This window comes from Drosophila simulans, chromosome 2L (assembly GCF_016746395.2).
Source record: "Drosophila simulans strain w501 chromosome 2L, Prin_Dsim_3.1, whole genome shotgun sequence".
Classification (NCBI taxonomy): domain Eukaryota; kingdom Metazoa; phylum Arthropoda; class Insecta; order Diptera; family Drosophilidae; genus Drosophila; species Drosophila simulans.
Window position 1 is genome coordinate 6,847,070 of NC_052520.2, and position 26,947 is coordinate 6,874,016.

At 43.1% G+C, this 26,947-nt stretch overlaps 2 protein-coding genes across 3 annotated transcripts; one reads left to right on the plus strand and one right to left on the minus strand.

The window, feature by feature from the left end:
* The first annotated feature begins 115 nt into the window (after positions 1–115).
* On the plus strand, positions 116–25,693 carry LOC6731280. Of its 2 annotated transcripts, none has more exons than XM_016179685.3 (13): positions 116–750; positions 16,175–17,167; positions 20,313–20,545; positions 21,282–21,638; positions 21,841–22,036; positions 22,273–22,374; positions 22,439–22,634; positions 22,695–22,883; positions 22,944–23,086; positions 23,147–23,472; positions 23,534–23,689; positions 23,758–23,919; positions 23,979–25,693. In XM_016179685.3, the coding sequence occupies exons 2-13, from the start codon at positions 16,494–16,496 to the stop codon at positions 25,010–25,012; spliced, it is 3,768 nt and encodes a 1,255-aa protein (XP_016023846.1). In that variant the 5' UTR covers positions 116–750; positions 16,175–16,493; the 3' UTR covers positions 25,013–25,693. The 2 variants fall into 2 exon arrangements, with proteins under 2 accessions (XP_016023846.1, XP_016023844.1); XM_016179683.3 differs by lacking the exon at positions 116–750 and adding an exon at positions 15,944–15,958.
* LOC6731281 (DNA-directed RNA polymerase I subunit RPA43) lies at positions 25,605–26,928 on the minus strand. Its single transcript, XM_002078402.4, has 2 exons — positions 26,281–26,928; positions 25,605–26,161 (listed from the first exon to the last, which is right to left on the minus strand). Exons 1-2 carry the CDS (start codon positions 26,824–26,826, stop codon positions 25,946–25,948), a joined length of 762 nt encoding a protein of 253 aa, XP_002078438.1. The 5' UTR covers positions 26,827–26,928; the 3' UTR covers positions 25,605–25,945.
* Positions 26,929–26,947: the final 19 nt, after the last annotated feature.

Below are 26,947 nucleotides of genomic sequence, written 5' to 3' on the forward strand. Positions count from 1 at the left end.
TTTCTTCATCCCAAAAACGCACGGTAAATCCGGGAGCTTTGGCTATCAATTTGATTTTCGCTCTGTGTAGCTGGCTTTGTTGTTGTGGGAGCGAAAATATTTTAACGCAATTAGAGTCGGAGCATCGTCGTTGTCGTTGTGTCAGCATCAGAGCAAGAGCGAACGCGCACGCAGACGGACACGGACACGGAGCACGGATAAAACGGGCGAAAGACAAGAAAAACCTACAAGGGCAGCGCACAAGAATAGCTGGGCCCAGTGTGTGATGTGATGTGTTGTAATGTGTTATCTCGAAAAAAAAGTGCCTCGAAGGTAGTGTAAAAAGTGTGACCAGCAGCGGTAAAAACCAGAGCAAACCAGAGACTCAATTAACTGTGAAAACCTGCTGCACACACGCCACACACACGCACGCACGCACACCCTCGCCGAGTGAGAGTGTAGTGGAGAGAGAGTCGCAGAGAGGTGAAGGTGAAGCTGAAGGAGAAGCGCGAACAATTTGTTGAATACAACGGTACCGCTCCGTTGCAAGGCGAAAAGCGAAAGTGAAAGGCAGAAGCCAAAGAAAAGCGAACTAAATTTTAATACGGCGAAAAGAACTGAAATAAAACTAGGGGAAAATTCCGAGAGTGCCCGAACAAACAACACCAACAAACGGGAAAGGGAAAAACGGAGAAAATTGGCGGCGCAAAAGTTAAAAGGGACAAAGACGATTAAGCAGCTTGCCAAGGACGAGGACCAACAGCACGAAAGGTGAGCCCCAATAAGTCAGCCGAAAGTAGGAGGCAAAAAAGAAATGTACAGGCAAAGTTGCGCCTAGCGACACAGGACACAAGGCACAAGCAAAAAAAAAAATGAAAAGAAAAAAATAAAAACGCCCCAAACAGATTTCTCCCTCTTGGAAAGTGACAGTCGTCGACGTCGCCTTGCAACGCCTCAAGAAGCAAAGGCCCCCGGCCCCCACCCTCCACCACTTTCTTCCGCTCTGCCATTCACCCTGAGCACAAGAGAGCGCCACCCACCCACGCAAGCCGCCCACTTTCACCGCCCATTCTAGCCCCCGCGTAGTTGTTGGCTTTCTTGTTATTCATAGGCAAACATAGGCAAACAAGCAGAAGCGAAGCAAAGAGCAACCTGCGTGGCTGCGGCCAACAACAACAGCAAACATCCAGCAGCGCTGCGAGGGCTGTTCTCAAAATGAAATTAGCCCCGACTCGCATTTGTTTGGCTCGATATTGGCCATCTTTGGGTTAATGCCATCAAACGGCAGAGCGGCCAGCCCCAAAAAGTATGCTATGGCTTCTTTTGCGTGCGGACCGCGATAATCCCATCAAAAAGAATTTTTAGGGACCACTCCGAAAAGTCAACCGCCACATTTCAATATGGCTGAAATGTCAAAACCCGGGCAAAAACTCAGACCTTTCATAACCTTTTTCATCGAATTTGTGTCCGGCAGTTTTTTTCGTCACTTTACTAACTGAATAAGCCGCGAAAACTTTTGAATATCTTTCGTAAATGTGTTTTCTTTTCCAGTCAGGATTATCATTTCCTCTTGCAGTCGGGAAACTATAATCCTCACGTCAAAGGAAATGTTTTGGGTTTCCAGTTTAGCAGTTTTAAAAAAAAAACACAATTTCAAATACTGAAGCTAAATAGATCAATCAACTATTTAGATGCCAAACACTGCCTTATCTTCAATTTAAAATTGCTTACACACTTTCTCCAATTATAACAGCCTGACAATCTATTTAAAGACAATTCCATTAATTCCCTTAAATAAGCTTTTCGTTCATTTAAAATCCAATCATTTGAATACACACTTTCAAGCAGATTAAAGTTGCAGCCGAGCTGTAAAGCAACTAAAACAATTTGAATGGCTTTCCTTGCGCACTAAGACTTTAACTAATTTCCCAAGCTCAACACGCTCTCCAGATTAAAATCTCGTGTATCTGTGGAAGCTCTTAGCTCCTGGCCATATCCAGTTTCCTGTTACCATTTGACCTCCCCTCGTTTTGGCGACGGCTGGCATTGGCGGGAGTGATAATTCATGTCCCGCTGACATTTTTGGGTCAAAAAACTAAAATATTATGTGGTGGCTCTTGCCATTTCGTTCAAGTGTGTGCGTACGTCTGTGTCTGCCCATTTTAGAGCCCTATGTTTGTTTTTTTTGTGGCTTGTAGTCATTATTTCATGCAACCTTCGGGGCACCACCACTATCCATCATACGTCATGCCCATTGAAGGTTTGCCGACGGTGGTGCTGAAAGTCCTGCGTGGGTCTGACTGGCATTCGGGCAGATTAAAATTGCATCCGGCGCGCCAAACAAAAGACTGTTGACCAATTTCGCTTAAACATAAAACAAGGAAAAATTACCAGCGATCCTGGCCAATGTTCAAGCTGGCGCGGCACACAAACAAACGCACTAAATAGGAAAACGGGCACATAAACACACGAAGGCAAACAGAAATGAATTCATAGTAAAAGTCTTAATTGAAATTTTTGCTCGAAATGTGTGCAGATGGGGATTTTTTTGTTGTACTGTTCAGCGGCACCTAAAATGAAAGCGATGTGTCCATGGCGGAACCTGTGTATACATATATCATTCACATATATGTAACATATATATATATATAAATATATATATGAATGTGCGAACTGGGTGGCGGCAACTTTGTGAAGCCAAGTCGGGCGGTGAAAAAAGCAAAAGTCGTGGCCTGTGGTGTAAACGGATCTGTTGGCCAGAACGGAGGATAAGGATGAGGATGGGGATGGGGATGAGCATGGGTTTCCCGGGGATTGGCACTGGGATAAGGTGGAACTTTGTTTGGCTCTTGGCATTACCTTTGTATCATATTCTTTTATTTAACTTTGTGTACTTCCATGAGAGACTGCCTCCATTCGCCGCCTTTCAGCCAAGCAAGAGGCAATCAACGTGGCAAAAGAAATGAGTTAAATGTTTGATTACAAAATTGCATTCTGCACCTTGGAGAATTCCTCTTAATTTGAAATTCTCAATTTAGTTAGCGTTAGCATCGAATTTCACAAGGGAAGTCTGTTGTCTAATCAAGCGTAAACACTTGAGGTGTGCAGTGCGGAATTTTAATTAGACCAAATCAGTTTCATTTAGTTTGCAGCATTTGCTTCAATTTTCAGATCATTTACAAATTCATTCTGGTATTTTCATAAATATTTGCGCATGAACTCGCTAATTTATGCAATTAATTAAATAAAATTAGGCTTCTGATTTAATTGCCTGCTCAATAGGCGGAAAATACGAAGTATGTACAAATTAAATTTTAACTACAATTGCATTTAGCAAATTTGCAATAAAATGTTCATCATAATTAAACCAAAAGTAGTTACATTTTCAATAATCACGCATTTTTTACGCTAGTCACCATTGAATAAATTGTGCAAAGTTATCCTTTTAAATCAAGCTGAAATAATGATGATTTTTGGTAATTGCTTTATACTGCAAAATTATCAATTAAGACAATTTGCTGTTAACGCAGCTGATATTTTTGAATAATCGCTGGGAATCACAATGAATCCAATGCCAACCAACAATAAAAAATAAACAGAAAAGGGTGGCATAAATAACAGGCCAAAGTAAATGTTATCAGTATAAATATTTGTCGAATTAAATTACAGTTAATGCAGAATTAGTAATTAAGCGATTTAAATGCAACACCTCTATGTTTTTTTTTTTCAAAAAAAACAATATTATTAATCTGAGTCGTCAATAAAATGCAATCGGCACGTTGCTAAACCTGAATAAATAATGTATATTTGTAAATTTATCCGGGTATGAGCATATAAATATTAATTGTTCAAAATGAAAATGGGTTCAGAATATTAAACTGTTCTGAACTCATTAATTGTATGTGTATTAAGAAAGTTGCAGCATTAAAACTAGTATTCAACTGGATAGCAAACATATGTATTCATTTTGTTTAAAGTTTAATTTTATATATATTTTTGACATAATGAAGTAATTTACCTTTGGAATCCAAGAACATAGAGCAATTTGTCTGCCCATTTCTTATAAAGTGGAAAATTAACAAATGGCCAAGAGATTAGGGGACATGAGTAGTGGTGAGAAATCTACATGGCTATAAACACAAGATTCAACACTTTTAGGAGCCATGCCACACCACACCCCCGCCCATCCTGACCCCGCCCACCGACCGAGTCATTTGCTTTGAATGGGGAATGAATCTGAATCTGAATCGAAATGTTGTGTTGGCTGAAATTTATGTGTCTATTGCCAAAGGATTCTATGCAAAGGGGACACGACACAAAGGAGACACGAGCCATAGAAGATGGGCCTGAAGATGAGCAGGGAAAACTGAAGAAGTGGGCGGCGGTGGGTGCCACTCCCACTCCCACTACCATTCCCACGCCCCCTGCCTAGCTGACAAACACGCACACACACAGACACAATCGCATACATACGCAATTACACGCCCACTTTGCTTTATCTTTGTAACTGTTACAAAACTTGGCTTCATCTTCTGCAGATTTCCTCCTTCATTTTTTTTAGTCCTTTTGCAAGTGTGTTGTTGCTGTTGTGCCATCTGTGCGTGTGTGTTTGTGTTTGTGTTTGGGCCTGTGTTTGTAGTTGTTTATCTTGGCCAGAAGCTATATAGTTTATCTATGTGCATGTTTGCTGTTTTGCTGGTGGCCGTCGGTTGGTGTACACTTTTCCGCACTTATTCCATATTTAAGAGGCAATTTATATTCCCTTTTTTTGCACTCGCATTCCGTCTCGCTCGATGGCTCCTTGCCGCCCTATCGCCGTCCCTCTCCGCCGCAGCGGTCCATTCAAACTGCCATTCAACTTCAGCTACAGTTTCCGCCGCTCTACTCGACTCAACTCGACTCGGCTGTTTCTGATTCTGTTTCTGATTTAGCCGCCACCAACACAGAACCACCGCAAAGCACGGAAAAAAGATGGGTTTGCCTAGCGATTAGACTATCAGATACTTAGCAATCTTGGTCGGAACGCAAAATGTATAAAGTAAATATTCATTTAATTTAATTCTATAACTTAAATGCTGATACTATAGTAAAAGCATATTACTTTTAAGCGCTGCTGTTTGTTCTATGCGAGCATAAATATCGCCTGACACTAAACCGTTAGCTGCTTTTGTTTAACGTTATTTAGAAACTCCTGGCACCTGAATGTGTGTAGTGGCTTTTAGGAATTGAATTAAGTTTCGCTAGCGTGTGCCACCCACTTTTTCCACTGTTACAAAACCCATTGCCAGCGCCGTAAACCCTTTTGCAATTACCCGGTATCGAGAGCTCCACTGGCTGCCACTAAGCAGCAAACAGGAGCTAACCACTACTGATGCCGGCCCATTCCGATCCAATTTTGCATGGTTCCACCTACCTGCTCCCTGCTACCGCTCCAACTGGCCTGCCACGACCCGCTCCACGCCCCCTGCGGCTGTCAGTAGCCAATTATCATTTTTCGCAATGAATAAAAACGCTGACTGCTCCGTCCGTTCGTCGTGCCCGTCCGGCTCTTCAGCCGGATGAACGAGTGGTGTGCGTGTGCCACGTAGCATCCGCAGATGCGAGTGTATCCAAACGGCATTTCCATAGCCACAGTTTCCATGGATTCGGTCGCCTTTTTGCACCTTGCGGCTACTGCTGCAGTGGCAATAGCTCACCCATCCAAATCCGTATCTAAAGCCCAAGCCCGTTCTCGGACGGCTTTTCGTTGCTAGCTGGCTTTCTCCGCTTTCTTTTTTTTTTTATTGTGTCATAAATTATTCAAACGTAAACATCATCAGCAGGCAGCAGGCGGCGGATCAGGATAAAGATGCGGCTCAGCCCGCCGGCCTATCTGTGTTTGCCCGATACACGCTCTTATGTGCTCCTCATTATCGGAGGCAGACGTTTAACGCACCCACGGCGCACACACTCAAATATTGTATATCCTTGTATATCCTGCCGCTCGGCATGTTCTTATTTTTGTATCTCATTCGCAGGACTGTCCCCCGCAGCCAGGGCACACTGGTCGTGAATTAGTATAAATAACTTATTGCCTTACCAATATTAAATATGCATGAATCCTTCGAAAGCTGAAATAGATAGTCTTTAAAAATTATTGTAAAAAATGTGGTTAATTTGATATTGTCTCGATTTCTCTATATTCAAATCGCTTTTGCTAAAAACATTTATCAAAGTTTTTGGATAGTTCATCCTCTATTTCCTCTTCTTAATATTCCTATAATGCTCGAAATTTTTCCATTTTCATCCGACTTAAGTGCTTAAAGCATATATTCACTATGACCAAAAAGTGTCACATAAAATTGCAAATTTAATGCTCTTAAGTTGAGAGCCTAAAACTAAAGTGGATTTTCTTGCTTAATACCTTGTAGTGCAATTGTATAAAGGTTTATTCATGGTATGCAAAACGTTGCCATATCATGCTGTGTCTACTCCAATTTGCACAGCATAAGTGAGACTTTCATTATTTATTACCAGGTTAAATCATGTAAAAACCCCATGATTGAATTGGCTAGCCGATTTGCTGCAACCATAAATGTGAATTTCAATAAATGGAATGCAATTCGCTTTGGCCAAAGAGTTTTCCAATCCAATCAAATGCGAAAATCTCCTTCTACTAAACTAGGAAGCTTTTATAATACAGGGTGCTCATTTGCTCTCTCTTTTGAGATTTCTAGTGTGATATAATTGTCTGCAATTTCGCTTGAATTTTTAAACTTTCCTAAGATATTCTTCATTGTCCTTGAATACATAGATATATTCCTGGGAAGTGCATTCTACTCCTTGTTCCGTTGGGATGTACAACTGTTTTTCAAAGTACACTCACTCAGTAGGTGCAATTTTATTCAGCATATTATTGTTTGGAAGCGGGAATCAAATTGCCCGAACCAGTGTGCAATGATGCGGAAGCAATCGGAAGAGCATGACCCAGCGGGATGTGGGCAGTTGGCGTGGGCGCGACGGATGATATGCGAGGACTTCGCACTCAGCGAGTCACTTCCATAAATAAAGAAGGCGCTGGATGGTTTCGTTTGGGTTGGGTTGGTATGGAATAAAGTGGAATGGAGGAGAGTGGAATGAGATGAGATGGGCTGGCAGCTCCAGAGTCGCGCCATCACTTGGTAAATAAGTAGTGCACGTAGGCATTCGGCATAATGAAGCGAACGCCCCCAAACGCGGCCACTTTGCCTTGAAGAGGCACAGCAATTTGTTTGGCCCATGCGGCGTATACGTAATCACGCATTGATATGCCATTTACTCGGACGCCAGCAGCAGTAAAAATGGCACGAAGATGAAGGCAAATAAATGAATGCAATAGAGGGGGCAGTGGCAGCACTTCTGACTGATTTATGCAGTCGATTTTGCAGTTTCAATTTGGTACCTTTCCTTTTAACCGACGCCTTAACCAAACTGAATATGCACCCCTTTGGGTTGGCGGAGAGCAAATTTAATTTATGCTCCCCATAGCCATATTTACGAGCCGCTGCGAACTCTGACCAAGTCGTTACCGCCTCTGATTACATGTTAATTATCATTGCGTAATGAATTGGCCTTTTGTACTCGCATGTGCCACCCCCCTCCGTATCCCCTCAGGTTTTACAACCTGCAGACCTGCATACAAATGCCGGAGGAATATAAAATATTCAGAATGTGGAGTGTGCGGCACGAGAGGCTTCTGCGGTGGCTGGTCCTGAAGCTGAGTGGTTTTCATTTGCAAAATAATTTCTCTATCAATTTTAAAAATAATTGCATTTGATTTATCCAAAGATAGTAATCACAATTAATGCTCTGCGGGCTGGAAAAAAATTAAATAATTGCATTCACTGCTACTCCATTTGGAAGTGAGTGAATAGAGTGTACTTCGACAATTACGAATCTAATTTAAAGTATTTTTTTTTAACAATTGTAATAAATTTCGTACAAAAAATTTCGAACATGTAAATTAGTTTAAAGTCTATCACTTACAGGTGGCTATTTATTTAATTTCAATCAAAGCAAACTTGGTTAATAAAAATATAATAAAAACGAAGTAGTTTTTATACATTTTTAGGAGTGCACGTTTTATGAAAACGTTTGATTTAATTAAACTGTAGAATATGCTGCCACCTTTTTCTGGCTTACATTTATGTTGATGCACAGCTCTCCGAACATTAAAGAGCCACTTTTTGCGATTAGACCAACTTCAACATGTTTTTAGAGTTATTTCAAGTGGCACAGAAATAATGAAAGAAAGTTTGTTTTAAGCGAAACTTGGTGTATATCACAACCTACTTAGAATAGAAATCCGAGAAAATCAGTTGATGCCGCAAAGAGTTGGGATATGTCCTTAAGCAGAGCTCAGCAGGACTCAGCCGTTTGAAAAGCACAAAATAAAAATCGCTCCTTCCGGCCAGGCTTCACACCACCAGCAACACACAGACACACACAGCCTAAGGGGCACACATACATATGGATGCGAGGATAAAACAAGTATGCATACTTGAACCGCTCCCACACCTAGATACATACATAAATACATTAACAATACATACAAGGAAAGTCGCTTCGATGCCTGTGTGTATGTGTGTGTGTGCGCAGGCTCAAATTAATTCCATTGGCACCGATTGAAAGTTTTCGCTTCACGGCAGCAATAAATTGCGATTGGATATATAAGCTAAGAGGATGTACATCGCACACATATCGCATAAAGTGGCGCCCCACACACACACACGCACAGCTGTATGTGTGTATATTTGGGCATTAAGTGCATCCTTTTAATTTACATGCTCATTAAATTACAAACGATCGTAATTTTCGCAGCAACACGAAACAAAGTCACACGAAATGTGCAAAAACAAGAGTCTTGCGACGCAAGTCTGTTCGAACAGAACTGAATGATGAATCAACTTGACTAGGACCGGTTTCAGTCGAGTGGAGTCGGAGTCGGCTGAGCATTTGCATTAAGCCCATTTAATTATACTAAGTACATAGTAAATACGATAAGTGGAGTGCCGGTGCCCCGGCACAGTGAGCAGCATCGACATCGGCAGAGTACTCTCTACTTTCATGTTTACATTTGCCCAAGTACCTCGATATTCCTCTCGATGGCCGCCCAGCCCACCAGAAAACGCCTTACTACATACACTACATTTTGCTACAGGAGAACCTCACTAAGTGAAACCATTCAATGCACGCCTAAAGTTACAGTACAAATATATAGCTTCTAGTTCTTACATGGAATTTATGACGTTTATAAAGAGCTGTAGAGAAAACTTTTCTAATCAGCAAGCAGTACGCAAGCAGTTTTTTAAACCCATTATAATAATACTACTTTGGCCTTTTTGCTTTAACGATGCATCACTGTACTTGGGCCCACTATTAACAGTTTCGAACTGGGACTAGTTGAGTTAAGTAGAGTTGGGCATGTTGAATGTGTTTGCACGTCTGTTTGCCTCCCTGCCGCAGTCATAAATAATTTATGCCTGCGTAATTTGGTCAACTTTACTTTGGTCGCCGCCGCAGGATGGCCCATTGCCACCCACTTCGGTTCGGATGACCACCCAGCTCCTTGGCAGCAGCCTTATCTGTATCTTCATTCCCATGTTAATCACCGCCTACATGGCATTTATATATGCAAACACACTTGCATAAATCAGCCCAGAATATGTTTCAATTGACCACAGTTGGCTCATTTGCATTTTGCGTGCAGCTACAATGTCCTTAGGTCATTAGGCGTCAAAGAATCCTGGGGGAGTAATTATAATTAGAATTGGAACTAGCAGAACAACAGAGCCATGTGCGTTCCACATAATTGATAATTATTTCATTTGACTTTGGGGAAATTCTATGCATATTAAAGGATGTGTAAGCAGCCAAAGTCACTAATCTTTAAGTTGTGCCCAGGTTCATGTTCATACTTATGTGCTTAAAAATAAAATAATAATGAAATTAGTGCGTCAGTTTCATGTTCTTAATGATAGTAAGCTTACAATACATTTTCAAAGCACACTCTACTAAATTAGCTTACAAGTAAGTGAATAAATTCCATGCATAGAATCCTGTCCCTTTATCACCTAACTGAGATTTCAAGCTTCACCACAAGAATACGATATGTAATAGGGTATGGGAACAAGGTCCTTCAAGTACTTTCCTAACGAACCAAAGAGAAATTCAACCGGAAATGTGCATTCTGCATACCCACAGATAAATTGCCTGAACCCATCTAAATAAAGTCCATTAAAAAGCAATTTCCCTCGGTGCTAAAACAAGAATGCAAAAAAAAAAAACGAGAGATGCCACAGACTTGTTTAACCTTCAGTTTTCTGTTCAAACTTTATTTTCGATTTCCGTTCCCAGGAGCCCAAGGGTTTGGGTCTCTAAAATGAGTGACTGCAAATGTCAGACGCATATTCACTTTCGCATTGCCTTGGCACTCAGATATATGGCAATAAATTTATTTGTCAACTTGTTCAAACTTTCTGCCCCACAATCGAGCACATAAAATTGTTTTCTAATTACCAAAAAGGAATGGCCGTAATATAAATCTTCGCGTTCGGATTGGGAGTGGGTCAGTAACCAGACAATGCCGAATGGGTCATGCTGTGTGTGGCAAGTTGAATCTATATGCTATATTGGCAAATTTCTTGTTATTTTTTGTCGGCCAAAGAAATGCATTTCCGAATGAAATTCGCCAGCTCGACGAATTTTCCTCTATGTGGACAACAACTAGCAAAAAGTAAAAATGAGTGCGGAAAAATACATAACAAAGTTTGGATTTCGAGAAACGAGAGCAAAAACGAGACCCAAAGAGCTGGCCAAGTACCAAGTACCAAGTGCCCAGGAGCTGGAGCAGGAGCAGGAGCTGGAGCAGAATCAGTAGCAGGACCAGGACACCCGACATTCCTCGGACCCGCGGCCTCGCCCCTTTCCTGTCTTATTCGGTTGTGGAATCAAGCAGCCATGTAACCTCGTTTATTCTGCAGCATAATGAAAGGGGAAAGTTCTGTGATTTCGCCGCCCATGGTTCCGGCAAATGCCATCCAGTCCGCAGAGTGCGTCTATATGAGTACACCTGAAAAATACCAGGAATCCCCCGTGCAAAGCTATGGGTTTATCAATGCAAAACAAGGGGTGTAGAGTTAGTTGTTCACAGCTGGTCTTTAAAATTAGCAATAACAAGGTCCACCCTAAATTAAGTGAGGTATATAATTAGCATATGCAAAGGTTTTTTCTCTTTTTCGCTGTTTTTTTGCTTTAACAAAAGTGATATGGTTTGGTTTAAATGCCATTTTTTAAAGGTATTCAGGCATTAATTTAGTAATAAATAGTAATGACATTGCTTTTCAGACACTCATTTTCTCCCAGTGTGTTGTCCTTTGTATGAGTGAGGTGCAACAACGACGGCTGGCTCTAAATGGCATTTGAAATGTTTTGTAGTTCCACATTGTCGGCCTGCCCGGGCGCATGGTTTTCGCCTTTTGCCATTTCGAGCAGACGCTTCGTCCTTTTTCTGACAGAAGGACCCGCACAAACACAAACACACTCGCACACACATACATAGACACACTCGAAACACGGGCGCTCACAAAAAAGGTCAAACGAGAATTATAATTTAAATGACAAATAAAATAAAAAACACACGCTGGAATATATATATAAAAAAGGGATAAGGGAGCGCAATTACTTTCGGTGCGAAATTGAAAACGCCATAGGTCCTCGGTCCTTTGCGAGTCCTTGTAACTTGGCTGCTAATTATATCGCATTTTCATGATTGCACCAAATGGATTCATCAAACGATTTGCAAACGAGGGTCAAGTACATTTCCTGTGATGAAACTGGTGTGGCCTGTGCAAAATATGGCCAAAAAATAACTTTCGGCTGGCGAAAAAGAGAGTGAATGGAAAGTTCAAGGGGACGTAGTCCAATTAAATTTATTCGATTCCTTTGTTCATGCCTCAGTCAACATGTTGAATATCAACGTATACTGTTGAATTGCCAAATGCTCGAAATGTAATCAAAAAAATAAATATATGTATATACAAAGAGAAATAAAGCAAATATCACAGCTATTAAGTTGCCATCGTTATGATTTCGTAGAAATCATAAATTCTGTTACTAACAAGCCCACTTGATATATCGGTCAAATTAATTTGCTCTATTTAGTTTGCTATATTTGCCTCAATCAATGAGTAGTAGAGTGTATCTTGAACTAAGCAAACGAAGCGAATTCCATTCGGATAAATAGTCTCAGAAGTCGAGAGGATTCTGTTTTGACTTTTGTTCAAGCAAATGGCTAAATAACCACATGATGTTTGGCGTCCGATTATTTGTTCTTTCCGCTTTTGATTAGGAAATATAAAACTTTGCGGCTTCCTCTTTAAAGTTTCAGTTGTATTTGCCTAACAGTCTGCAGATTCTTATCAAATTTTCGTTTGTCAGCCATGGCGCAGAAGGAAAATAAAATGAAATAACATTTGGTTAGAGCGCAAACGTTGCGCCATAAAAACTTAACCGACATTGCCGAGTCTCCATGGAGATGGTAGCCCCATCTTTATTTATTTTCATAAATATTTTCCTTTCCCCGTCGCTTTTCCATTGTTTCTCTGCGTTCTGCTCGCTCCGCTTTTCTTTTGCTCGCTTAAAGCGTATTTCCTGATGCCTGCTATAGAAAATCAATTGAATGCCTGACTAAACGAAAGATATTGCTTTGCTTTGGCTTTTCTCTGGCAATTTCCTTACATTTTTCGGTTTCTTTTTCTTTTTTTTGTATTTTTTTATATGCATTGTCGAAGGATATGGTGGGGGGAAAACATGAGTTTATCCGAGATTCATTTGGGAAACTTATTAAAAAGTGCTCCGGCTGCAAGCCGTCAACCAGCATCGTCATCATCATCGACATCAGCCATGTCCCTGGCACATCCTCATCCTCATCTTCATTCTTATCCTTATCCACATTCACATCCCAATCCCAATCCCAGCAGCTCTAGTGCAGCGCAATTGCCATACCCATACCCATCCTCATACCCATCGCCGTTGCACAATTGCAATTCCATCGCAATTGCAAAATGCAACAATTTTTAATGCGTCTTGCAACTTTTATTTCCACTTTTAATGCAAAAACTTCAGCCAGCAACTGGCATTGACAAGGCGAAGAGAGCCAGTCGCCTTTTTTTTTAAGGCGAGGTTGGGGTGAATTTTGCGGGTGGATTGCCACTTCTCCGGGCCAGTTACCCATTACGAATGTCCTGGAGGAAGGAGTGCTTGCTGCTGCAAACCGCAGTAAAGTCGCTTAATTTGAATTCTAAAGAGATGCAAAGTGCGGCAATAGCGAAGTTGTGGAATTATAATAAATTCTTAAATGCCATTTGCTGGTGCACCTAATACTAACTATCTACTACTCTATATTACTTGTTTTGACTACGTAGATATTTGATTAACTTAGTTGGGCACCCTTAAACATCGCATTTTGCTACCATGCTGGGTAGCAAATAGTCGAGGCCGACTTAGTGCCAAGGAGCATCGTTTTCTTACCCTGCCGTCACTTTCTTGGCAAGCGAGTTGAGAAAAAGACCTGAGTAAGTCGGGACGGGAGCGTAACATTTCCTGTTTGCGTTGCCATGATTTCCATGCCAGTTCCTCGCATTTCCGCCCCTATATGGTTACATGCATATGTGTGTGTAAGTATATATGTATAAGTATTCTATAGCTGAGCGTGTAGACCGTGTTGTGTGAATGAACGCTCGTGATGCCCGGGATAAATGTCTGCGTGACGCTGACACCCCCCACACCCCTCTTAATTTTTTTGCTGCCCCTCCGGGTCGACGCCTTTCATGGGAAAATATGCAATTTTATCGGTCTTTACAGATTTCCCATGCAGACGTATGAAAGAAAGAAAATTGAAACGACGCAAAGAGCCAAAGAAAACGCATGCCATGAAAGACATTTGCCAAGCAATGCGAATAAAGGGAAAATGTAAATATTTATCATACCGGAGAAGATGCATTACGTTCTTCGCAGCAACTTTAAGCTTTTCTATAAATATAAATAAGAATGCTGCCAGGAAAATAGTGCAGCGCATGAAGCAGGAATGTCATTTTCAGCTTTTAGTTAATTGAAAAGTGGGGGAAAATTTATTCGAAAATCCCATACGACGATGACTCACCGCATTAGCCGTCCGGAAAGCAGAGTCCACTAAAGACACCAGCTATTTTTTCCTTGCAAAACGTGCCGACATTTTGGTTGTCAACACACCCAAACACACATCCGTATAGAATCCAAGGGCTGTATAGAGAATGTGGAATGATATGGGATATGGGTATATGGGTTGGGGAAATACTCCCGGGTACGGAGCATAGTTAAACTTTAGTTTTATGGCTGCAATTTAGTGAAATGTGTGTTTGTTTAGCCCAGCTCAACCGGAGTCATCTCAACTGAGCTCAACTCGTCTCGTTTCCAGCATTGTTTTATTTTTGCCAATTGTTTAGCCTTATAAAATATACGGATTTAAACAGCTCTGCTCCGGCAGGACGAAGATATATGGCCGCTTGTGCGAGCACTCTCATCCCGATTCGCCTCCTTCTCCGCATCCAATGGAAAACCATGCTGAAATCCGAGTGAAACCCGCAGAACAGAGCCGTCGCAGCATTTGTTAATGAGGCCCACAAGAGCTTAGAGGAGTCCATAACATTTGTGCTACTACACCCAACCGGGTTGGGGTCCGCATCCTAGTCCGGCCATGGTAGCACCGTTTTCCGAGTGCCCTTATGGCGGGGACAGCGTTTAAGTACATTAAATTAACACCTAAAAGGTTGACAGATTTACACATTTTTATCTTAACCCAAATAAACCCTCTTCACCCCATTTTGCGCAGCCCACACTGGGTATTAACATTGTAATGCGGTGAGTGGGTTATGCGTATTTCCATGCAAATGGAGGTGTTTCTATGGATTAATACACCGGAATACACAAGCTTTTAAGGACAGCTACCTGCTAATGGGTCTATTCATTTTTTAAAATCATCTTTAAAGCGATTTTTAAAGACTTCAAGTATGAAACCACATGGTAAATACTTAGTAAGCGTAAATTGAAATTATTTTTATATAAGAGTTATAAACTCTAGTGAACAGGAATGAAATAACAATTGAATCTTCCAAAAATGATCATAGCCCGGTCGTTAAGTTGGCCATTCGAACCGATTCAAACATCAATCACCAGTTTCTTATATCCCATAAAACACATCCTTTGAACTAGTTCACAGCGACCCAACACGTTTGCAATCACCCAATGCTCCAACTTGCACAAAAGCCCCACCAGAGGCAACAGGAGGATGGGTATGAGCATTCAGATGGCTTACGGGTTGGGGTTGGGAATTGCACTGGGGTTGGGGTTGAGGCAGGGGGCGAGGTCAAACGGTGCAAAGCGCTTTGCACCTGCACCTGAAGCTGAAGCTGCACCAACACCAACAGCACCACAAACGTGCCTCGACTGAGGTGGCAGCCATAAAGTGGGCGCCAAAGCAGGCATTGGCATTACCGCACACTTGGAAAAAAATGTTAGCCAGAGTTCTTACACCTTGAACTTCCAAATATTATGTCTTAAAATTCTATTATACACTGCCCTTAGCTAATGTATAGTTATTTCAAGTTTCTATACCATGGGTATTTCTTTTTGCAAATGTTTTGCTTATATGTATGCTTATTAAAAGCCAAGTTCTTTATAAAACGAATCAAAACCAATAATAATTCATCGGTTAAAAATAATTGAAACCATAATAATCTGGCACTGATTTTACTGCCCGCCATTCTGCGAGTGTAACGATATGGAGCTGCTGCCAGTGCTGGTGGCACTGCCGCATCTGGCGATGCTCCTATGGCTGCTTGGCCGGATGCATTGACCAAGGCTATTTAAGGATGCCACGCTCTGATGCGTGGCGCAGTTAAGACCAGAGCCTGACAGCGTAAAGGTCCTTCTTTTGCCACAGCAAATCTGCACTTTGCTCCGCAGAGCAATCTGTAATCTGCAAGCTGCAAACTGCAATCTCATAAAAGGAATACACCGCACTGGAAACCTGCCCCTTGGCACTCCCACACAACCCGTAACCCATAGCCCAACCAATTGACATTCGCTTAGCCAAAACGCTTATGCTAGAATTTTGTTTTTTTTTCTTACATATTCGCAGATATTTCCACGGTCGACGGGACAACTGCAGGCTGAAATTGCGACTCTAATAGAGCAGAGGCCAACACGTCCGGTGTATAATATTTGAAATCAAAGCGCTAGGGTCCAACCATGACGGCGATGCACGTGAATCACAAGCTCAACATGCGCACAACGGCTGTCAAGATGAAGCGGACCCGACATCCGGCCGCATCCTGCCCCGAACCGAGTCCAAGTCCAACTACAAGTCCAAGCCCAAGCCCAAGTCACAGTTCGATGGCCACGGCTCGCAGCAAGTGTCACGGCCAACCGGAAACGGAAGCGGACCAGCGGGCCAATTGATGCTCGGTGCAGGGATGGCACAAACTAAGATAATTCAATCGCGTTTTCTACACATTTACGGTTTACTTTGCTTCGGTTCCTTGATGGGTTGCATTAAAACAATCGGTGCTTCAATTGCGCAGCAAACGCCTGCAGATGCGGATGCACCAGATGAAGCTAAAGCTAAAGAGCGGGAAGCGGAAACGGATGCGGATGCGGATGCGGAAGGGGATGCAAAAGCGGAAACGGAAACGGGAATGGGAACGAGAGCGCATACGAATGGGGACGCGGAAGCGGATGCCCGCATCATGGCAACGGGAATTTGCATTATAAGACTGATAACATTAAAGAGATTTCTAGAGAATTCCAAAACCGAAGAACACAATCAAAGGCGCCAGCAATCAGCAACGTCAGCAGCATCAGCTGCGCCAGCTGGTGCGCCCAGCCCGCGGAGGAGACACCTCCATTATCCCGGACATTCAGCCGTACAACCCGGACACCCGGAGGCGTGTGCCCTGCTAGTGCTCCTGCTGCTCACCAGCCTCTGGCCGGATTGCTGCGAGTGCCTCCACGGCGGCAGCAACACCGTGAAGACCAAGTACGGCCTGCTGCGAGGCATCGTCGTCCGTTCCTCGCCGCTCGTGGAGGCCTTCCTGGGCATTCCCTATGCCTCGCCCCCGGTGGGCAGTCTCAGGTGAGTCGAGTCTACTGAAGTCGCAAAAGATTACGCATCCCCGGGGCGTCGTCCTCGGCAAAGTAGAAACTTTCTAAGCAGCGATGACGCCGTGAAACTCACGTGGCCAAACCACCTGGGGCATGGTACATCATTTTTAGAGAATCAGCTAGAAGTGTAGGATGTGACCTTTACAACCAATCTGTAAACGATAAAGTGAAAGCCAAATATATAAATATAAAAGAAAATAATGCTCACAAATAAGCTACAATAAATTGGATACTAAATATATAGAATTTGTCTAGCAAACATTTAGATACAGGTTTTTTGGTTTTTTTTTATATGTGTTGATATGATTTATGAAAATTTAAGAAAGTTCTTACCCTAAATACTTTTGTGTAAAATTCTAATTGTGTGATTGTGAAAACACAAACAAAACAGTAGAAGGGAAAAATTTTGGTTCAAAGGGTGGAGCTCTTAGAAATCAGAAATTAATTTAATGAGTTTCCATGGAAATTAAGTCTATTAAAGGACGGCAGGACTTTCCCGCAACTTGCGCACTAATCCAACTAAAATGCAAAATGAAGTGCTAAATTCGAGAAGGCATTTCTCCGCCTCGCCGTGACTCACGCTCCCACCTCCGACGCCAGTGGAGCCATCGCAATCTGGGCGCCACATGGGGGTCGTATCGGGCTGAAAGGCTCGCCTCTTTCGGACAACTTTTTTTCACACAGCGCCGCAGCGCAACTTTATCCGAAGCAATTTTAATAATTATTCTCATGAAATATGTGTGTGGATGGTGCCTGGCACTATGCGGGTGGGGCTGGCTCCATCTCTGGCCCGAGATGCCTGCAAGTGAGAAGCTTATGGCCCCGATCCCGATCCCGGACCAGCAGCCGGAAATCCAAAAGCATTGTTTGAGGATTTAAAGTTCCGCGGGGAGCTGGCAAAGGGAGCCGCTCGTAATGAAGCCAAAGTGCTACTTCGAATTAATCCACAACTTTGCACTGTATACGTAACAATTAAAAACTTTCTTTCCGGTAGTTAGTTTGGGGTTACGTTTTCATAAAAAAATAAAAACACAAACAATGAACGAAACGAAAAGAAGCGAAATACCTTGCGGGTGTTTCTCAAGAGGAATAGAAGTCGGAATCAGCGAGGCTCCACAACCAATTAATAACAAAACAGTTGACGGCTTCGGGATTCAGGAGCCCGTCAAGGACCTCTGAGCCGCAAAACTTCGATAAGCCATCGTCGGTATTTGATGGTATTGACGATATTGGTGCTACCGATGGTATCGAACGGAAAGCTGAGCCCCCGAGTGAAGTTTCTGGGATATTACAAAAGTTTCCCCTTACTTGGGCACTTTCACACTTATCCTGGCACACCGATACACGCACACACGCACACACACACACACACACACACACATGCTGACAGGGAAAAGGAGCAAAAGCTCCTGTGTGACATGCACGAACAACAAGTGTGTTTGATGAAGCGATTGGATGGAGTACTTAAAGGGTCCTTCAACAGCTCCAGCGCTGCCACAGCACATTGTTGTTTGCTTAGCCACAATTCATGAAAATTGTTCTTTAATTACTTCCTGTGGCAGAGTGTGACGCCTGCGAAATGAAGTCGTTTATGAATGCGGTTCATTATCATGCAGCAACAGATGCCGGCAATCGACTGGCAGGAGTTAATCAAACTGGAAGGTCCTTGGGGATTTGAGGCGCACTTCGTGGCAAAAAGTGGGCAGATAAAACGTGCTTATTCGGCGGAGGCGAGACCCAAGAGGCAATTAATCAATCGCATCTGTCGCCAAGTCTGCCAATCAGAAAATGCACCATATTCGCTGGGATATTGAAACCATATTATGATTAAGCAGAAAATAGAATTTTGAGCGAATAGAACGAAAATCGAATGACGCTGAAAGCTTTTAATAATTTAGATGGTTATTTATACGTACTGTAAGCTTGTTAGCTAACCTATACAAATGCTTGTGCGCTTTCCACCGCTTCGCGTTTGCATAGCATACTTTTATGGGCGGCGGGGAATGAAAATTCAAAATTCCGTGTACGCGAAGCCAACATAAAACACCGAATAAAACGTTTCCTGTTAGCACTCGAAAAAGTTGGCAACAAAAATTGCTATATTCGTTTATAAATAGTTTATGGCGTAACTTTTTGGCGAAAAGTAATAATTTTAGCAAGCGAACATGTCGAATGCGTTGGCTCGGTGGAAGTGGTTAGGAGTTACCATAAACTGGTAACCGAGTCACGTACACAGAGCTGAAAAATTATGCCCGCCGCAAAACGCGAGCTTTTTGTTTATGCGGTCCATTGTTTGCCTTTTCCCGGTTGGCCAAATGGACTGGAAGAAGCGGCAGAAGCGGATGAGGCGGCGTAGGATGATGCGGAGGATGGAACTAAACGAGGGCCTCCTCCAAGCCACAAAGAAGCGAAAAAACAATCAAAACGCTGCGCGTCAATTATCGTGTCATAAAATCAACATGGCCAAGCCATATTTATCGCTGATGCCTGTCTCCTTGACTCGTCCAATCCGGACTCATGCCATGATCGATGGATTTCAACGCAAAACAATAAAATGCACAATTAATCAAAAGCAGTTTGCAATTTTGATTGATGGGCGGTACTTAGTTTCTGTGTTTTACGAGCCCCGCAAATCCTTTTGCCTTTTAATCGCCGCACGGTTCCGCACACCACATCACACACACAAGCAAACAGTTGGTGTTCGATTAACAGCTCTTTGAACTCGAATAATCCATTAATTCATATTTTTTGCTCAATGAAAGAACTCATTTCTGTGACCTATTATAGTGATTAAAGTTATGATATAATCATATATTGATCAAAATATTAGTGTTGACTTAACATAATATTTTATAACCCGCATTTTATTTTAAATTTTTATGTTTCAACATTTTCCTTTCAATGTTATACTTCTTTTATCGACGAGGCAATATTCTCCAACTGGTGAATAAAGTAGAGACGGCTTCGAAAACCAATAAAGACGCGCTCTTTTTATTTTGGCCTCAACTGTGCATGTGTACACGGGCGCACAGTGCGTATACGTGATGCGATAGTTGTGCCCATGTGGCCGAAATGGTATATTTACTTATCGAAACGACCGTTGGCCCCTCTTTCAGATTTATGCCCCCCATAACACCCTCGACGTGGAAAACGGTTCGCAGCGCGGATCGATTCTCGCCGGTCTGTCCGCAGAACATACCCATACCGCCCAACGGACCGGAGGCGCTCCTGGAAGTGCCCCGCGCCCGTCTCGCCCAGCTGCGCCGCCTGTTGCCGCTGCTGAAGAACCAATCGGAAGACTGCTTATACCTAAATATCTATGTGCCCTACGAGACGCGTCGCCAGAGACGTAAGTGCCATTTTCGCATTTGATTGCGTTCCGGGGAATCGTGCAGTGTAATCGAAACTAAATTGTAGTTTACACAACAGCAAAACAAGTAGTTTTTTCTCAGAAATAGATAGGTAACGAATATTTATATTATATACTCCTTGTTTAAGAGGCTTTAAACAAATAATTACTTTAAAATATCGCATGCAACGCGCTGTGATGGCTACTCGAGTTAATTACGTTTAATTTGATCGATTGGCGACTTTTATAATTGCCAAACGCTGCCAGAATTATTTTTAATTAGCTTTACAATACAAATAATCGATGGATAATCGAAAAACAGATAATATATTTATTAGTTCGTGCAGTGAACTTTTAAAATCCAATTTTTATGTCGGTTGGAGTACAGAAAATGTTTATTGCAAATTGCATCCCATTTAAAAATGTAATCGAGTTATATATTAAATTTGCATACCCATACTCTGCAGTTGAGAACTTAAGTTATTAAATAAGTAATTAATACATTGCCCCATGGAAGTTACTGTTTCTATATATTTCAAAAAAGGTATTGGTTTTGAAGTTTTCAATTCCGTAGTGCATTGCAGTGTGTTTAATTATTTACTGCAAGCGCTGCGGATTTGGCAACTTTGACGACCTTCATCATCTGCTAGAGAAATGTGAAATTTGTAGTAACCATAAAAAGCATATACAAGCATAAGTAAATACAGTAAATACATTACCATCACCTGTCACTTAGGTAACACCGATGATACCACCGGCGAACCGAAGACCAAACTGTCCACGGTGGTGTTCATCCATGGCGAATCGTACGACTGGAACTCAGGGAATCCCTACGATGGCTCCGAGCTGGCTGCCCACGGCAATGTCATCGTCGTGACAATCAATTTCCGTTTGGGAATCTTTGGATTCCTGAAGACCGGCGGCAAGGAGAGTGCCCAGGGAAACTTCGGACTGATGGACCTGGTGGCGGGTCTTCATTGGCTCAAGGAAAACCTGCCGGCATTTGGCGGGGATCCCCAGAGCATCACACTTCTGGGCTACGGAACTGGAGCTGTGCTGGCCAACATCCTAGTCGTGTCTCCAGTGGCAAGTGGTAGGGATTAGCTAGACATACTGAACCGTTCCCATTTAAGCCATCATTTGAAACGTTTAAAGTGCCATGGCATCAAACTGATTTGAATTTGACTCCAATGAAAGTGCCATGGCATCAAACTGATTTGAATTTGACTCCAATGAAAACTAACTTTAAGAACCGATTACCTAGAGCTTGATAGTAATTGTAAACCTTTCATCAGACCTAATCCAGCGTACGGTTCTGGTGAGCGGCTCCGCCCTGTCGCCGTGGGCCATTCAGAAGAATCCCCTTTTTGTGAAGAGGCGCGTGGCGGAACAGACTGGATGCCACGGCGACATGTTGTACGACGACCTGGCCCCCTGCCTCCGCACCAAGAGCGTCGCCGAATTGCTGGCCGTCAAGGTGGATCATCCACGGTATGTCGCACATTCCATTAATCCGCAGCACGGGCATATTTCACGTTCAAAAGCCGATTAAGCTGAAGCTTTAAGCTTTAAACTTTAAAGCATTTAAATATTAATAAATTATTACTATATGCAATGCTTAATTGAATTAAATGTAAACATATAACCTTATGATATATTCTTTCCCAGCTTAAATAGACCTTAAAAACTTTAATGGATTTTTATTATTCGGTTTTATAATATTATAGATTCCTCGTGGGCTTCGCTCCATTTGTGGATGGCACTGTTATATCGCCGGGCGCCAATCCTTTGGGCAGCACCACCTTGCCCCTTGGATCAGCTATTGTTAGGTACTGAATGTTATAAAATAAAGTGAAAACAGCTCGCGTTTAATTACTTACTTTGCACAAACAGTACTTCAGGAATTGAATATGCAAACTTTCCGAAACGTGACCTCATTTTCTGCCTTACATCTGTGGAGTCCTATTTGGATTTGAGTGCCCAGGACTTGGAGTTCGGCTTCAATGAGACGCGACGGGATCGCATCCTGCGCACTTTTGTGCGAAACAACTTTCACTATCATCTGAACGAGATATTTGCCGTTCTGAAGGTGAGCTCGATTAATTTATGCGCTGCGGCAAATAAAATCCCAAACTCAATTTCGCTGCAGAACGAGTACACCGACTGGGAGAAGGCCATCCGTAATCCTCTTAGCTCCCGAGACGCCACCCTGCAATTCCTGAGCGATGGCCACACGGCCTCGCCGCTGATTAAGTTAGGCTACATGCACAGTTTGCGTGGAGGTCGCGCCTACTTTCTGCACTTTAAACACAAGACCATCGAGGAGGAGTACCCACAGGTGGGTGAATACACCTCAGTTATGGGAAACCTAACTAAGTCATCGTCCTCAATCCCCCAGAGATCCGGCTCCGTGCGCGGCGAAGATGTGCCTTTTTGGCTGGGTCTGCCAATGTCCCCGCTCTTTCCACACAACTACACCACCCAGGAGCGCCAAATCGGTAGACTAATGCTGCGATATCTGTCCAACTTTGCAAAAACTGGGTAAGCTGGTGCACAAATGAAACATTTGTTCCTTCTTAACTAACATAGCAAACTGCCCAGCAATCCGAATCAATCCACGGCGAAGTCAGTGCTCCCCAATCCGAACGAGGTCTTGGAGACTGCGTTGCATCAGCAGAAGAAACGCTCCACGGGTCTGACCCATCCCAATCTCAGTGAGGCCCTCAATCTGGCAGTGCTCTACAATCAGCGAAGGAGCAATGCGATGCACGAGAAGCGAGCCTACATACGAAGAAGACTGCGGAGCAATGATGCAGCCTTCACCCAGCTGGGAATCTCCAGTGAACGGGATGTGGGCAGCTACGATGGCGATGAACTGCCATTTTGGGATGCCTACGACGTGGTCAATCAGCTGTACGTGGAATTGGGTAAGTCCTAAGATCCTACAAATGCAATCCAATGTAGCTGAAGTTAATGAAAAATTTTTAGGAAACAAGGCCAACATTCAGAGCCACTACCGCGGTCATAAGCTGTCCATGTGGTTGAACCTTATTCCTCAGCTGCATCGCCACTTTAACATCAATGACCAGTCCATGCGACACCATCAGTTCCAGGACGACATGAACAACAGGGATCTCTACGAGGGTAAGATCTAAAACGGATTTTATATCTTGATTATTTTCTTTATGTGAATTTTCCATTTCTATTATCAGGCGTTGTGCGACCACAATTGCAGACTAAGCCTGCTGAAGATGATAACATCATTATCATGCAGAGGAGCAGGACAACGACGCCACCGCCGCCCTCAAAGAGTCCAAATACAAATGCCACGCAAGCCTTAAATCCGCTTGGCACGGGAACGCCTACCACCACAGGTTAGTTAAAAAACTAATTATACTTTTACAAATATTAATATCCTAACGATTCCCTACAGAGTGCGGCATCGATGGAGCCATGTCCGTATCGGAACTAACCACCACCCAGTCGCCAAAGGACAATAGAACTGGGATAGTGCGCGTGGAGACTCAGAAGGACCTGGCCACCGCGTCCACTGGGATCATTGGCAACCTGGAGCTGCTACGCCGTCTTGGAGGCAAACAGTTCCAAAGCTATACGACAGCCCTGATAGCCACAGTGGCCGTGGGCTGCTTCCTGCTAATCCTAAATGTCCTGATCTTCGCGGGCATTTATCATCAGCGCGAGAAGCGAGCACGAGATGCGAAGACCAAGGAGGAGCTGCAGGAGGGCGATAACAGCAAGAACTCCAGCATCCTGAAGCTCAACGCTCTGATGGGCGGCGGCGGAGGAGCATGCGGTTCTGGTCCAAGCGACATAGCGGATGCGTATACTCTGAGCGGCTCCGTGGTGGACAGCAAGGGCGGAGTGGGCGTCGTCTTCGGGGAGTACAGCTGCTACGATGAGAAGACCAAGCAGCTGAAGGAAGAGAAGCTTCTGGTGGAACTGCCACCATCATCGTCGACGGGCCAGACGTCTCTGATGATAGACAATTGGGGGGCGTGTTCCACGAGCACTTTGGATCTGTTAAAAACGAAGCCAGGTGATCCCATCGAAATGGTCACCTACAGTGCGCTGCCCTCGGTGATGGAATCCACATCGGCCATGAGCAGCAAGCGTGGATCCTTCGTTGACACCACGCTGCAATTCAACAGCCCGCAGCAATTCGACTATGCTGTCCAGTCCTCGGATCAGATGTCCTTCAAGGCGATAGAGGACGCAGTGAAAGCGGCGGCCGGGCATGACTCGGAAATCACCCGGGATGATGACATTCCCGAACCGCCGCCACCACCACGATCCTTTCTGGCAGCCCAACAGCAACAGCAGCAGCAACAACAGCAGCAGCAGCAAACGGGAATCCTGCGCCAGACAGGAGCAGGTGGCAGTTCCACGTCGGGATCGGCGAGCGGCAGCGGCAAAAAACGTGTACATATTCAGGAAATCTCAGTCTAGCAATCATAACCCTTCTAGTAACCAATTGTGACCCTAGTTTAAAGTTTTTATCTAGTTATTTATGCGTCGAGCTTGTCCAACTGGAGCTTCTCCTACATCTGAGTCCAAGTTTTAGCCTATTTGAACCACTATTTCTCAGAAATTTGTTTTCGTGTATCTCATTTTTTTTAGTTTTAGAAGAATACTTTTCTTTTAACAACTGACGCGATTAGACTGTAAGCTATCCAGTACCAATTCAAATTCATGTTAGGTGAGTTCGACTCTTGTTTGGTTATCTATTCCCGCTCACTGGCCCAAATATTTAAAATAGAATCATGTTTCTGTTCTCTGGCCTCAATGCAAAAATCGTTGTAACTATATGTATTACGTATGTTTGTATATTATGTAAATGTTCCTTGTAGACGTGATTGAGAAGATATTGTGTAGGAATAATTTTTCAAGTGTTATCATTGTGTGTATAGTTTATGTTACTTTTTGGTGTACGATTAGAAATTCATATTATTCTATTTGCTTGTTATTTAATAATTAGCGAAATCAAAATAATGTGTAACAAGCTTTTAATGATTTGTAAAAGAAAACCAGATATTATAACTATGATACACATATTGTATTTAATGTATTGTAAAATATTGACTCTATTTGTATGAAATACATATGTATTACAAAGTATTCATATTCACATTTTAAAAACTGTTTTCAATTAATCATACCCAACTGACCATTGTCCGTGGCGATCAATCGGTAAGTTTTGCTAGCATAATTAAGGTAATGTACCTCTAAGCCATACGCTATGTACATCGAATATTGGTCCTATAGCAGCATTGCAAACTACATATAGATTTGGCCCCATTCAGTATTGAATTTGTACATTTCGACATTATGTAATTGTTAATTTGTACTATACAGAGATGTTAAAAACGAAAGGTTTTAAAGCTATATTGGCTCGCTTTTTATTTCTTTTTTCACTTTTTTCGTCTTTGTAGTGTCACCGTTTTCCCCATTCTTGCGTTTTGTTGAAGTTTTCTTTCTCGGCGTCAATTCAGGTTCTTTCTTAATTTCAGCTATAAGAGCATCCAACAACTCATCTGGGTCCTCTTTCTTGACTTCTTTCTCCTCCGGTTCGGGACTGCCAAACTTAATGGATTTGTTCTGAAACACAAGAAGTATAGGTGTATATTAGCTATGGGTAAAATATGTTTCAAAACGCTATCTATTTGTTTTAGTTAGCCATCCAGCCGCCAGTTTTTCTGATTTCAGTAGTGCCCTACCTTTGAAGCTTCGCCATTCTCTAGCAATAGTTCTCCTTCGATGTAAGGCATCAAGTTGCTGATATCGAAGTTTTTTATGCGGATCTTGATCTCCTGGTCCATGGCGATGTCCTCGCGACTAGCGCTCTGGTTTGTGAAGCGTATGGAGGTGTTGAAGACGCGGTAAATGACGGCGCTGACATGGTGCCTGGAGATGTGTCGCACCACGCCGCTCAGAATGGCACCCGCCTTCGGTCGAAAGACATAAAAGTCCGCATTTATGACCAGATGCATGGTGGGATCGTCTGCGCGCAGACCCGCCGATTCACCGAGCACCTTAATGTTCTTGATGCCGAGGACGATCCCGTCGAGCCCCGAGTCATAGAATCCCACCTTGGTACGGATGAGGAGCTCGTGGAGCGCGTGCTTGAAGTTGGCCATGCCGTAAGGGCCCATTGCGAGGTGCATGTCCGTGGTGATGCAACGCACGCAGGACTCCGGGCTGCTGGCATAGTTTTCCAGCTCCTTGACCGAAAATTTAATGTATTTCTGCAGAATCTTGGCCATTGCAAGATCTTAAACTATTAAAACTATTCCTTCGAATCGACCACATGAATTACATCTGACGATCTGGCATCCCTGCAGGAGCTACAAGAAATGCAGTTCTGGCGGTTTTCCGACAAATTTT